General features: G+C 37.5%; 1 protein-coding gene across 3 annotated transcripts in view; it reads right to left on the reverse strand.

The window, feature by feature from the left end:
• Jakmip2 (janus kinase and microtubule interacting protein 2) overlaps positions 1–12,794 on the reverse strand; it is a 173,427-nt gene that overhangs the window by 49,920 nt on the left and 110,713 nt on the right. For all 3 annotated transcript variants that reach the window (XM_047556188.1, XM_047556187.1, XM_047556185.1), the window contains 5 exons: positions 11,472–11,969; positions 7,500–7,709; positions 5,575–5,673; positions 2,213–2,359; positions 1,456–1,596 (listed from right to left, as the gene is read on the reverse strand). In XM_047556188.1, coding sequence (XP_047412144.1) covers positions 1,456–1,596; positions 2,213–2,359; positions 5,575–5,673; positions 7,500–7,709; positions 11,472–11,969 — 1,095 coding nt within the window. The remainder of the gene's footprint in view (positions 1–1,455; positions 1,597–2,212; positions 2,360–5,574; positions 5,674–7,499; positions 7,710–11,471; positions 11,970–12,794) is intronic.

The following is a 12,794-nucleotide window of genomic DNA, read 5'->3' on the forward strand; positions in this document are numbered from 1 at the left end:
CTCCCTACATCCTTAGGGCCTTTCTGAATTGCTGAGATTGGTCTCAAATTTGCCATCCTCCTGCTTTAGCCTCCTAAATCACTGGGATTACAGCTAGGTGTCACTGCACCCAGCCATAGCTGAGACTTTTAAAATGTATATACATTATAATACTTAGATTACCCTCTTACTAGTATATGCATTACAGCATATACTCAACATAGAAATTGTTTAAAGGATAAACAATAAATAATTACAAAACAAAGTCATAAGTGTTCCTCTCTTAATGGCAGTGAACCATCCTGCTCAACCATTCTGCAGATTATCACCTAACCCCCATTTCTATTTTCTCAAGTCTGTAGGCCTTGGCCTGGTCCTGAAGTGCAAGGGAGCAAAGATATCATTCTCAGAATAAAGTCAGCAAGGCAAAGAAGAGAACTCAAAGGGATCCAAGGTCTCAGCCCATGTTGCAGATAATACAAACCTCAGCCAGCTGTGATCAGTAGAAGAACTGCTCTACCTATTGTACAGCAGGGACTAAAGCATGCTCAGAAAATTGGACAGGAATTCCAGTTTTGTCATGTAATTATGTTGTTGTTTGTTCAGCAAATAATTACTAAACTGTATCTATGTGTTAGACATTGATTAAGTGTTGGGTAGTAAGAGGTATATGGTCCTGTTACTATAAGCAAAATATTTAATCACTGAGCCTCAAGATTTTAATACTGGAAGACAATTGCAAGACATACTCTCACCCTGCAAACTTACATAACAATTCATTTCAAGGCTCTTTTAAAGTACTTGGCAGTTATTATTTATGCTACCAAATTAGTTAACAAAATATTATAAATGAGAAGGTCTAAAGCAGTTTGATGATATAAAATATCTTTAGAATAGAGTCTCCTAAACATAATTATATACTGAACATTTGAACTTGGACTTCTGGGGTTAATCCAAAATTATTAAGTGTTCCACAGTATGTTGATTTGTTGGTTACTTGTCATGGTTTAGATATGAGATGTCCCCCAAAAGGTCATGTATAAGACAACGCAAGAAGGTTTACAGGTGAAATGATTAGGTTATGATAACTTTAACATAATTGGTGCATCAATAAACTAATGTGGATTAACTGGGAGGTAAGTGTAGATAGTTGGGGAGTGGCTGGATAAAGTGGGTCACTGTGAGCATGCCTTTGGGGTTTATATTTTGTCCCTGATGAGTAGAGCTCTCTCTGCTTCCTGATTGCCAAGTCCTGAGCTGCTCTCCTCCTCCACACCCCTCTGCCATGATGTTCTGCCTCACCTTGGGTCAAGAGCAATGGAGTCTGTGGACTGAGACCTCTGAATTTGAGCCAAATAACCTTTTCCTCCTTTAATTGTTCTTGTCAGGTCTTTTGATCACAGTGATGAAAAACTGACTAATACACTACTTGTCCTTGGGAACAACACAGAGTTTGCAGATTGATCCAGAGCTTACCCTTGTGAGCTCATCAATAATGTTCTGTTGCTCAATAACCTGAAGTTTTAGAAACTCTGTTTCTTGATCTTCATTAGCTTGGTCGAGGTCATTCAGAGATTTTAATTTCTTCAAGGGTGGGTGGGTTGTTATTTTTTCTTTCTGGATTTGAAAAGAATACAGGTGGAAACTTTAAAAATACGAAAGTTCAGTCATTCATATAAAACACTGGCAGAAAGTTTATGAGGTTCCAGCTAAACATTCTTCATAGAATACACACTTTTACATACACCAACTAAAAACCTCAAGTGTGTTTTATCCGTGATAATATGTTGAAGTCACTGGGGGATTTTCTGAAGACCTCTATAGCTGTGTTGGAAATCTGTTAAGGATACTTGTTCATACATACTGTCAGTGAAGGTTTCCATTTCCCATCTACAACACCAATTCTTAGAGGTGTCCCTCTATAGAGGTCTGTAAAGGGTACATTGGAAAGAGGTGTCTATGGCTGAGGAAGCACACTGAAGCTTTGCTTTTGGAGAGTGTTCAGACTCCTGGAAGCACTCCTTCAGTTCTGTAAATTTAGAAACCCCATAAAATTCAGAGGCAGCAGCCTTCCTTTGCTTTCTTCCTTAAAGCTTCCTTACTTACATAAGGAAAAACCCAAATAGCATCATGCTTCAAAAATAAGCTGAGAAAAACAGCAAGTTGGGCTATTACAAAGAAGGAAGGAATACAGAGAAGGAAACCTCAGTTCTGCAGAACCTGCAGTACGCACCATCTCTGAATTTTCCTTGGTAACGGCTTTGAGTTTCTCCTCCAAGCGCTGCAAAGACACCATCAGCTCGTCGTTTCTCTTGGCGAGGCACTTGTTCCTTTCCAGGAGAGGTTTACATTGCTTTTCCGTTTCCCGCACACGTTTTAACTGGGAAGAAACGTGAGAATTTGTCTCTGGGGAGGTGGGGGAGGGGGCAGTCAATTGGTGGGAGAGAAAGTACCCTCAGAGTTCCTTTGCCTGCTTTGACATTACAGTCCTCCATTTAACAGATTTGCTTCTTTGTTTCCAGATTCCTTTAATGGCGTTTCATCAGTTTCTTTAAAACCCTGTGTTATCTATTACCCTAAAGAAGGTGCTGCAGAGATACTGCTTTTGGAAACACTCAGGAGTTCTCTTTGCTCTCTTTAGTCGCTCCTATCTCCCCACTCCCTTCAGCCCCCTTCACTGGACCTGGGATGGCCTCTCATTGTCTCCCAGTGATAAAGCCGCTCATCACAGAGTAATGCACAAGTAATGCAACCAGGACCTGAGTTCAAGACTACTGGTCTCCAAAAGTCCAGCCATTTCCTCAGAGATTTTGCTGAGATCACCTGATTCAGACTAAAGTTATTTATTTTTAAGGAAGAGAGTTATTGAACAACCAAATATATATATGTGTATATATATAATATTGACATTTGTATTAGGAATATAATTCTCACCAAACCTAGACAAAATATGATTTTATTGTTATTCACACAACATCAGAGGTGACGTCTCATTTCCCCAGTTCTAGGGCAGGGGTTTTCAACATCAACACCTTTGACATTGTCGAAGAAATGTTTTTGTTGCAGGGGTTGTTCTAAGTACTATGGTGTATGTTCAGCAGGATTCTTGCTCTGCCCATTAGATGCCAGTAACACCCTGTCATTTGTGACAACCAAAATTGTCTTCAAATGCTGCTCAGACTGCTTTTGTAATTTAGGACCATTAGCCTAAATCTATGCATATTGTCTTGAGGCAAATGTAAGTGGTCCCCCTTTTACTCTCAAAACTCTCCTGTTTGGCTGATATTTTTTATGGCTGATCAACCTACATATTATGGATTTCCAAGTTAATTTCCCATGATCAGTACATTCTTTTCGTAACAGTGATTCTGAATGTGAAAATGTATTGGGGGAGGAGCAATAAACACAAGGAAAGGGAAGGGTTATCAGAAACTTCTAAGAAGAATTTTTAAAGTTACTGCTGCTATTGAGAGGTGTTTTGGGAAGTGCTGAGGTAGGAGACTTAGTTATCAAGGAATATTCAAAAACATTCCCTTTGAGATTCTTAAATAGCACCCTCCATTCCGATCTCCATTTGAAAACTCCCATTTTATACTTAAGTCCAGATATGTATTTATTTTCCTAAATAATCTTACATAGTTCTAAGTTCTTGAGCTTCAGTGCCTGAATCATTAATACTAAATGTTGAATACATGTACAAATAAATTATTCTACTAAGTTCATTATTTTAATTTTTATCTCTTTTCTGGAGGTCAGTGACACAATTTTTAAATATTTAAATTTACTTAATTTTACTATTGACAGAAAATATAGATCAGCAGAAAGACAGGGAAATTTTCTTAGAATTATAATTCTAACAAAACATATATCAATAATCAGTTCCATGGTACCCCCCAAAATGTTCCTTTTAAAAGACATATCTAAAATGCGACGAATAAAGATTGAAAATAAAGCATATACATGTATTTTTGTTTGTATATTTAAGTATATACACATATATATTCATACAAACACTAAAAGAAAAATGTGATTAAGTTCAATTAGTAATAGATTTTAAGTCAAGTCCTAAATAAAAGAAAGTATTTCATAATGATAAAAGGGTAATATGCCAAAATCTTGCAACGAATTCTGATATTCATCTAGTGAAATAACTTGAAATATACATAAAGCAAAATTGACAGACTTAAGAGGATATACAGACAAAACTTTTGGGAAAGCATTCAGACAAATATATCAGTAAGGTTACTGAAAATTTTAAATAGACTTAAACTTGAATCAAACTATAACTAATAATTAGAGTATATCTTCTTTGCATGTGAACATGAAACATTTTTAAAATTGACCATATGCTCAATCTACAAAGTCAATCTCTACAAATTCCAAAGGAATTCTTCCAAAGAAGAAATCAAGAACAAAAAGATAAATCAAAAACCTCCAAATTTTTAGAAATTAAGCTAAATACTTCTAAGTAACTCTGGATCAAAGAAGAAATTACATGCAATTAGAAAAGATTTTGAATAAAATAACGATGTATGATGAGACATCAAAACTTGGGGGATGAGGCTAAAACCAGACCTGGAAGGACAATTATGGCCTAAAAATGCATTTTTTTTTCTTGTTTTTGTTTGTTTTTTAAAGGAGAGGCCGAAAATAACTCCTTTATATGAACAACTCCATTAAAAATGTAAATAGTAAGCCGCAGGGCAGGATATTTTAAATACAATATCCCACAAGTGATATTTTCTCATCATTTTAGCCTTAATCTTAATAGGAAAATTAGAGGCAGCACAATAGAAACTGAGCAAGAGGCTAAAGGCAAAATCAAGAGGGCCTCCAAAAGGTTGGAAGATGTTTGCAAGGTTACCCAACCTCACTGGAAATGATAAAAGTCAAAATTAAAATAAAAACACAAATCTATTTCATGGTCACTGAAATGGGCTGAAATTAACAATTATCTTTGCAAGTTGGCAAATGTGTGCAGAAACTGCAGGTCTCATACATTGTTGATGGAGCTGTAAATGTTAAAACAACTTTAGGAAGCTGTAATTACTGTGGAAGCTGACTACACAATACTCTAGGATCCTCTAGTTCTACTCTTGCATATTTCCACCAGAAATGGACACATTTTTCACCAGGTAGCAGCACCATTCTTAACAGCTTAAAAGTGTTGAACAAGGCACAAATAGCCCTTGGCCACAAAATAAATAAATACCTTGAGATATTTTAATTGAATACTATGGTGTAAAGAAAGGGTTCTCCCTAGCAATAGATGAATCTCACAAACATAAAGCTAAGCAAAAGAAGTCAGACATGAAAGAGTAAATATTTTATGATTCCGTTTAAATGGTGATGTCTATGGAAATTAGACGTCAGAACAGTGGTCATCTTCATAAGGATGGTGAATGGGAGGGATCCTGAGGAGAGGATTTGAGAGCTGGCAATCACTCATTTATTTGGGTGGTGGTTAGGTAGATGTACCACTTTTTGAATATTTATTGAACTGTATCTTTATTACCCGTTCACTTTTTCTATTACGTTATTGCTATAATATAATACCTATTTCCAAGATGTAATGCTTGACTGAGTACAACTCACCAATTCATTTCGTTCATCTCCAAGCAAAGTGTTCCTATCTTCTAATTTTCTTATAGTGGCGTTTAACTCTGCTATTCTCTTTTGATTTCTTCGCAAATCCTATACATGAAAATTAAAATGGGATTTCATCTTTAATACTTTTCACAAAGTTTTGGAATGCATTCATTAAAGTCATAGGCTCATTTCTTATCTAGCTTATGAAGTAACATCAAAATTTCTCTTGTTCAGAGAAGAGTAAATATTTACCCTTTTCTAACTCCCAATATTCACCACTTGGGTTGAAGATCAAGCGAGGTGGAAATTACAGATGAATTCCACATGGAAGACACTTGCAGGAGTCCAGAATCATAGCAGGGGCTATGGCAGAGTGTTGGATCATTTTATCTGAGCTCTGTGCTGGAGACCAAGGTTGTGTGGTGATTACGTGAGGTTCAAGGAGCATTCCTCATGTCATGGCTGCATATTGCTTTCTACTAATAATTAGAAAGCTGTCCTGATCTTACACTCTGCCACAGAGAGGACAGATTAGGAGGTAGCTATGGGCTTTGTAAATTTCTGCATACTACAGGAGAAAAAGATCAGACTGAGGAAAGGTACATTTCCTTTGGGTATTAAAGGCAGTGGTTTATAGGGTAGTCTACACTAAAATATTTTGCCCAGTGTGACTGGTTTTCCCATGGGCAGAATTATCATGAATCACCTTACACAGCAGTCATGACTTAATTCTGTCCTAGTGGTCCATAGGCCATCATTATCATTATCAAATGCTTGCAATTCTAATATCATTTTCATTTTGAGAGTGCTATTGACAGACCAGTTTCATAACCATCATATCCCTAGATTTATAATATCCTACGGAATTCAACAGTACAGGTAAACTTCATGGAGGTCATAACTTATTCAAGGTCTTGTGGCTCATGACAACAGATCAACAGCAAATCTATATTGACTGTTAACTATATGCCAGATACTGTGCTGAACATTTCATTCATTATTTCGTCTGATCCTTAGAACTGCTTTCTGGGGTGCTAGTATAGCCTCTACTTTACCAATGAACTGATGCTGAACAGCGAAGTGGTTTGCCTAAGGTTACTCTGTTAATGTCAGATCCAGAATTTGAACCAAGGAGTCTGATTCTGGGGCTCATTCCCTGACAATTATGCTACAGTGTAGGTAAGTATCAGTGATAGAACTAAAATGTACATCTGCTACATCCTAGATCAGTATGCTTTCTACCACCTACTAGGATATATATATCCTGAAAACCAATTCATAAATTATTCATTACTTTGTTCTAAGTAGTACTTTGGAACTCATCTCTATTCCTAAATAATACATTTTCATCTTTTTAGCAGCTACATAATTTGAAAGGTAATACCCAACTACCTACAAGCTGACTTCTTTTGCTATACTTTCAAAAATAATTTCTCATATAAAATGAGCAAAATCCAGGTAAACAAATGGCAAGTTCAATCAGACTAGAAGCTTTCACACATGATTATAAATGGTTTATTCTTTTTACAGGTATGCCTTTTGACCTTCATAGATTATAACTCTTTACCAATTTCTAACTCAACTGTTCACACAAGGGAAATTTACCAGTCTTAGCAAGAGGCAAAATATTTTCATTTCATTTATGATTCTTATAATAGACTGAAGTTTGCATAGCCATTGCTTGGCTAGAAGCATTCTACAAAGGATTTAAAAAGATCTATAATTCTCATGTGATCTGCTAATGCAGTGCTGACCACTTTGTTGTCTATGAATTTAGAAACCCTGTTCCCAAGAAATTAGCTGGTTTAATAGTAGGAGGTAGAATTGATTTCTGGGTAGTAAATAGGAAAAGAGCTTAAGTGAAAAGTAAAACTTGGAGGCTAAATAAAGGAGGACTCCTGAGTTCTCAACCCCAACTTGAGTGGACTTACGGGACTGCTGCAGTGTTCCGAGCCATCTCCTGCCCTTCCTGGGATTTCCCGTTTGGGGCTGCTCATGTTGCACTCAGCCTCCTTCACCAGGAAGAGCTGTTCATCCAAAGCTTCCTTCTGCAATTGGAGCTTCTGCACATAGCCTGTCTGGGTCTCCAATTCCTTTTCCAGGGAAAAGATGATCCTGTCCTTGGCTTTGATTTCATCCATCTGAATGAAATGAGACCCAGGACATTTTAACAATGCTGTAAAGAAATGCATTTTTCAATGGTAGGAGAACTTCTTTCTTCTGATTGATACAGTGGCAAAAAATACCCTTAATATGACAAGTGTATTGAGCTCATGAATATGATGGGGCAACAATATGTAATAAAGGATCATCCTAGTTTAATTAGGTGGCAAGGAGAGCAATTTTTCCTCTCTAGTGTTCTGTAAAGATGTTCTCATTCGATGTATTGTTTGAAATGGTCTGGGTTGGTTAGCTATGGAAAGGAAATCCAACTCGAGAATGGGTCATTAGTGTTAATAAAGATGGATACTGAATATTCTACTACAATGTTTCCCAGGACAATTTTTGTGTTGCCCTCTCTTCAGGGAAATGTGCATTTAAGTTCAATCCAAATAGTGATTGCAAATATTAACTGGTCATTTATAACTGCAGACTTCTCTCTGGCCTAATGATCTTCCAAGACCAAAATGTTTGCAGTCAGTTGGTGAATTCAGAGGAAGGTCCCCTCGATGGTTGATGGTTATATGGTTCTTTCCAGTTCTCATCCATATTTCAGAGCAGCCAGTACTTGGCAAACATTTTGTCATTATTGTCAGAAAATCATGGTCAGGACTAGAACTGGGATGGAAAATACCTGGTAATAATCACTATTTCTCCTCCTACATCTGTGGGATATATTTATTGATCTCAGCACTCACTTGTGCTAAGCCTGGGTATGGCCTCAGATGTATTTGTCAACTAATGGGCACAGGCATTCAATAACAAATGACCAGACTTCCACTGGACTGAAATATTTTTAATCTCTCTGGATGAGGGCTAATGAAGTAAACGTTGGCAAACAATTTTTGAAGAGAGCATAGTTATTGGGTGAAAACTTTCTTCCCCTTATATTACATTCTATGTAAATATTTGAAATGCAGATGGGAAAAGACACAACACAAACATCATGCTATTATTTTCTTCCTAAAAGTGTGCCCTTATATTTAAGAAATCACTTTCTTTTTTAAACTATTTTTTGATTCATTGTACATAAATGGGGTACAATTTTCATTTCTCTGGTTGTACACTTTCTTTGTATGTTCTTTAGACCAGAGAAAAGAAAGAAATACATTTGGGACAGCAATTGTTAAACATGTGTACGGTAAAGTATTTTCCACACGTAAATGCCAGTGAGTTATTGCTTCCACGTCACACATTTAAATTTTAGGTCAATGTTGGAAGAGCTACGGGCTATGTTATGGAGGATCCTAAGGCAGCATCTGATAACATGGTAAGGAACCAGGTTCTGCTCTGATGATTGGGGGAAAGTATCATCTGCAGTTTTTATAGCCTTGTGCAGGACTCTCAGGTCCAGCATTATTTTTAACTCACACAGTCATTTGTCAGGCTCACCACGGGTAATGTTCTTCATGGTTCAACACAGCTGCAGATCTGTGTGTTCCAAATTCCCATGCACTCTGCCTAACCCAACTTGCTGGGGAAGCATTCCATCACTGCCCATATGGTCACCACCATCATCACAGCTGAGATTTACTGATCTTTTACTATATTTGAAATGCAACAGTCAGAACATTATAATCCTAGTCAGTGTGTTCTGTTACTACTCCTTTATAAATGATGACTGAGAACTTGAAAGGTTAAACCTTGGTCATAGACAGTTTGCTAGGAAGTAGGGAAGCCTGGTTTTCAATTCAGTTTTCTGATTCTAGTGTCCATTCTGTCAGGACCAAGGCTATACTGACCCCAAGATTGCCCCTATTCTCAAAGTGGTTCTCTGTAACTTGCAATGAGGAGGCTCTTCAGCACTGTGGTGGTGAAAATGGACTCTGATCTCCGAATACTGAAAATAAAGCAAAGCTTTAGCCTTTAGATGGGAAGGGGTATGTACTTGAATTCTCAGAGAAGTTTTCCTAGATAAATCGGCTTTCATTTCTGTCCCTTCCAGTTCCAACAATGGAGTTGGAATATGAGTAGAGATGGGTAAGAAAAAGGAAAAAAAGAAGATGCATGCATATGTATTATTAAAAAATTTCCTGTGGTATTTTGTTTGCACTCAATTTTCAGACCACTTTTCAGGTAGTTTAAATTTTACACTGTTATTAAGAGTGATTTTATGTCTATTTCAACAGTGTGCTAGTACGAAAGTCATAGAAGAAATTTATAGCCAGGCATAGTGGCACACACCTGTAATCCCAGCTACTTGGGAGGATGAGATAAAAGGATCTCAAGTTCAAGGATAACCTGGGTAATTTAGCAAGATCCCATCTCAAACAAACAAACAAACAAACAAACAAAATGTAAAGGACTGGCAATCTAGTTCAATGGTATAGGAACCCTGGTACCAATTCTTAGTATCACTAAAAATAAATAAATAAATAAAAATTTACAGATTAATAAGTGGATGTACTCATACGTTTTACATTGAAAACCATTAACAAAAATATTTAATGCAGAACTTGTTTTTCATTTACCTACCTGCTGACTCCAGATTTCACAGTCTTGATTCTTTCTTCATTAGCCATTGTCACTTTAAAAACCAAAGACAGAGCAGGGACCAATATTTCTGCACTGTGTTTGGTTTTTATTGTCAAACAATGCAGTATGTATTTCAGATATAAAAATTCAGAAAGTGTGGCAACAGCAATATTTCACAGTCATACTATGTTATATTACAAAGAAAATTATACACGTTCAGTTTCTTAAAATGTTCTATGGTAACCACTTTTGTCTTAAAATTTAAATACTAGACATATCCTAAGAACATAATTAGAATTCTTAGAAAACAATTGCTTAGAATTGGCAGACACAGGAAGACAAATACAGTGTTTTTTTCTCAGAAAATACTATTTTTCGAGAAGCATAAAGTACATTCTAATAAGTGATGGTTGATTTAGTAAGATATAACTAATATACAATTAATACTAAAAGTCTGAGTATAAATGAACATAAATACTGCTTCTAAGATAACTGACATGGTCAATGTAGGACATTTTAGCTTTTAGATGATGGTTACATTTGTTTTTGAGCATGATGAAAGATCTATGTGGCTTTTGGTGATATAAGTTAAAAGGAAAGACCCAACCTGCAGGGACTGAGATAAATCTTGAATATTGCAAATAGCTGACCAGCCAATTAAGAAATTATAAGGAATTCTTTTTTAAATGACCCCTGTTTATTTTGAGAAAAGATCAACTTTCAAGCTGAATAAAAGTTTTATAACTCTGTTCTCTTGCTTTCAGACATGGATCCTGGAGAAAAGACTGGTGAATCACTCAGGATGTTCTCAGTGGCTGCCACTGGCAGACATTTGAAAATCACAGAAACATTCCCTAGGCCCTGTAAAAATCCCATTGAGGTTTTATAAATGGAAAGTTCATAAAAACATGTAAACATTGAAAGCATTCATAATTCAGAGTATTTTTATAGATGTCAAAGAAAACAATGTTCATGAAATAGATACTCTCTAAAAATGCAGGAATAGGAAGAGCCAGTTACTACAAGAAGGGTGATTACAAATTCTCTTAGGTTTTACAAATTTCTGTTTGGGCCTGGGTATCTCCATCTGTTTATCTAGCTACCTGAATACCTGATGACCTATCCTGCATTTTGAATAGAGCACGGGACAATAATTGGGCATTGCCTATCATCCACTGACAAGGAAACACCTGAAAAAGCAAATCGAACGGAGCTCGAGCCTAAAAAGAGAAGGTTTCTGCACCGTGTGGTCGGATGGGATTACTAACCAGCCTCCGAATATCCCGCTCCGACTCCCACTTGATCTTCGAGATGGCTTCTTGGTGGGACTGATGCTCACTCCTGAGGTCCCCAGCCTTGATTTTGTCCGCTTGGATCATATTGCTCAGAGCCTCGTCCACCTGCTTCTTGGCCGTTTTCAGGTCCGCAATTTCCTGTAAGAGCTTAAGGCGCTCCGCATCAAACAGTTTCCGGGCCTCCTCCCGGGCCTCAATGGTGAGCGCTGTCCTTACTTTGTCACTGCTGCCGTCCCGGAGAGCACACAGAGCCGACTTGAGCCTCTGGATCTCTCCATCCCGCACCTTCACTGTCCTTGACATTTCTTGCTCGTGCTGCTTGATGAGATTCTCCCTCACGGCCTGCAGCTCCTTCATCTTCTCCTCATGGAGCTTGGCTTTGAGTTCTGTCACCAGGACTGTGTGCTTGCGCTGCTCCAGCTCCCGAATCCTCTTTGCTTCTTGGGTCTTCTCTCTTTCAAGCTTTGATACCTAAAGGCAGAGTGGCAAAAGGATGAAAAGAAATAAGCCTCAAAGAAAAGGTGCGCTCCCAGGCAGGATTTACAGTTTACGCCACTGTGATCATTTAATTCCTCATCGCTTTTCAAATTCCAGGCCGTGGTGTGCTCAGAGGGGAGGGAACCACCAGCCTTAAAGCTAGAAATGCAGTGTGTAAAAGGAGGAAATGCCTACGACTGTTTGTGTGACTTTGTTCAGACAAATGTTTGAAGTTCTGCGTGGCCTATTCACTATTCAACGTGTTGCCTGCAGACAAAAAATAAAATATCACCCAGAAGCTGACTGGAAATGCAGAATCCTGGGCTCCATCTCAGACCTATGAATTAGGATGTGCAATTTAATAAATCCCCAGGCAATTGGAATATATGTTAAAATTAGGAAGTATTGCTTTAATGGGTTTCCCCTGGGAAGAGAAGGATTCAATACACTGTAGCTGGAGAGCTTTTTAGACTCTATAACCCTAGTTGGATCCAAACTGGCATTTCCAGGTAGCTCTTAGATTGATACTGTGATTAGGCTAATACATTGGTGACTAAGATGATATTATAAAACCACACGGGTGGTACAGAATATGCTACTCCTAATGGGGAAGGTGAAAAATAGTTGATAATAGCCTTAACCTTACCTCTCTTAGTACAGCGCCCTAGCTCCTTTCACAAGCTCTATGCCCTTGCACACATGTAAATACCAGTCAACCAATAAACCAACCAACAAAACAGAAAAAAAACTGCAGTTTTTAGAGTCCTTTCTGTTTCAGCACTCAGGTAGTTATTTCTACATCCCCGATGACTCTTTACA

Source organism: Sciurus carolinensis, chromosome 6 (assembly GCF_902686445.1).
Source record: "Sciurus carolinensis chromosome 6, mSciCar1.2, whole genome shotgun sequence".
Classification (NCBI taxonomy): Eukaryota; Metazoa; Chordata; class Mammalia; order Rodentia; family Sciuridae; genus Sciurus; species Sciurus carolinensis.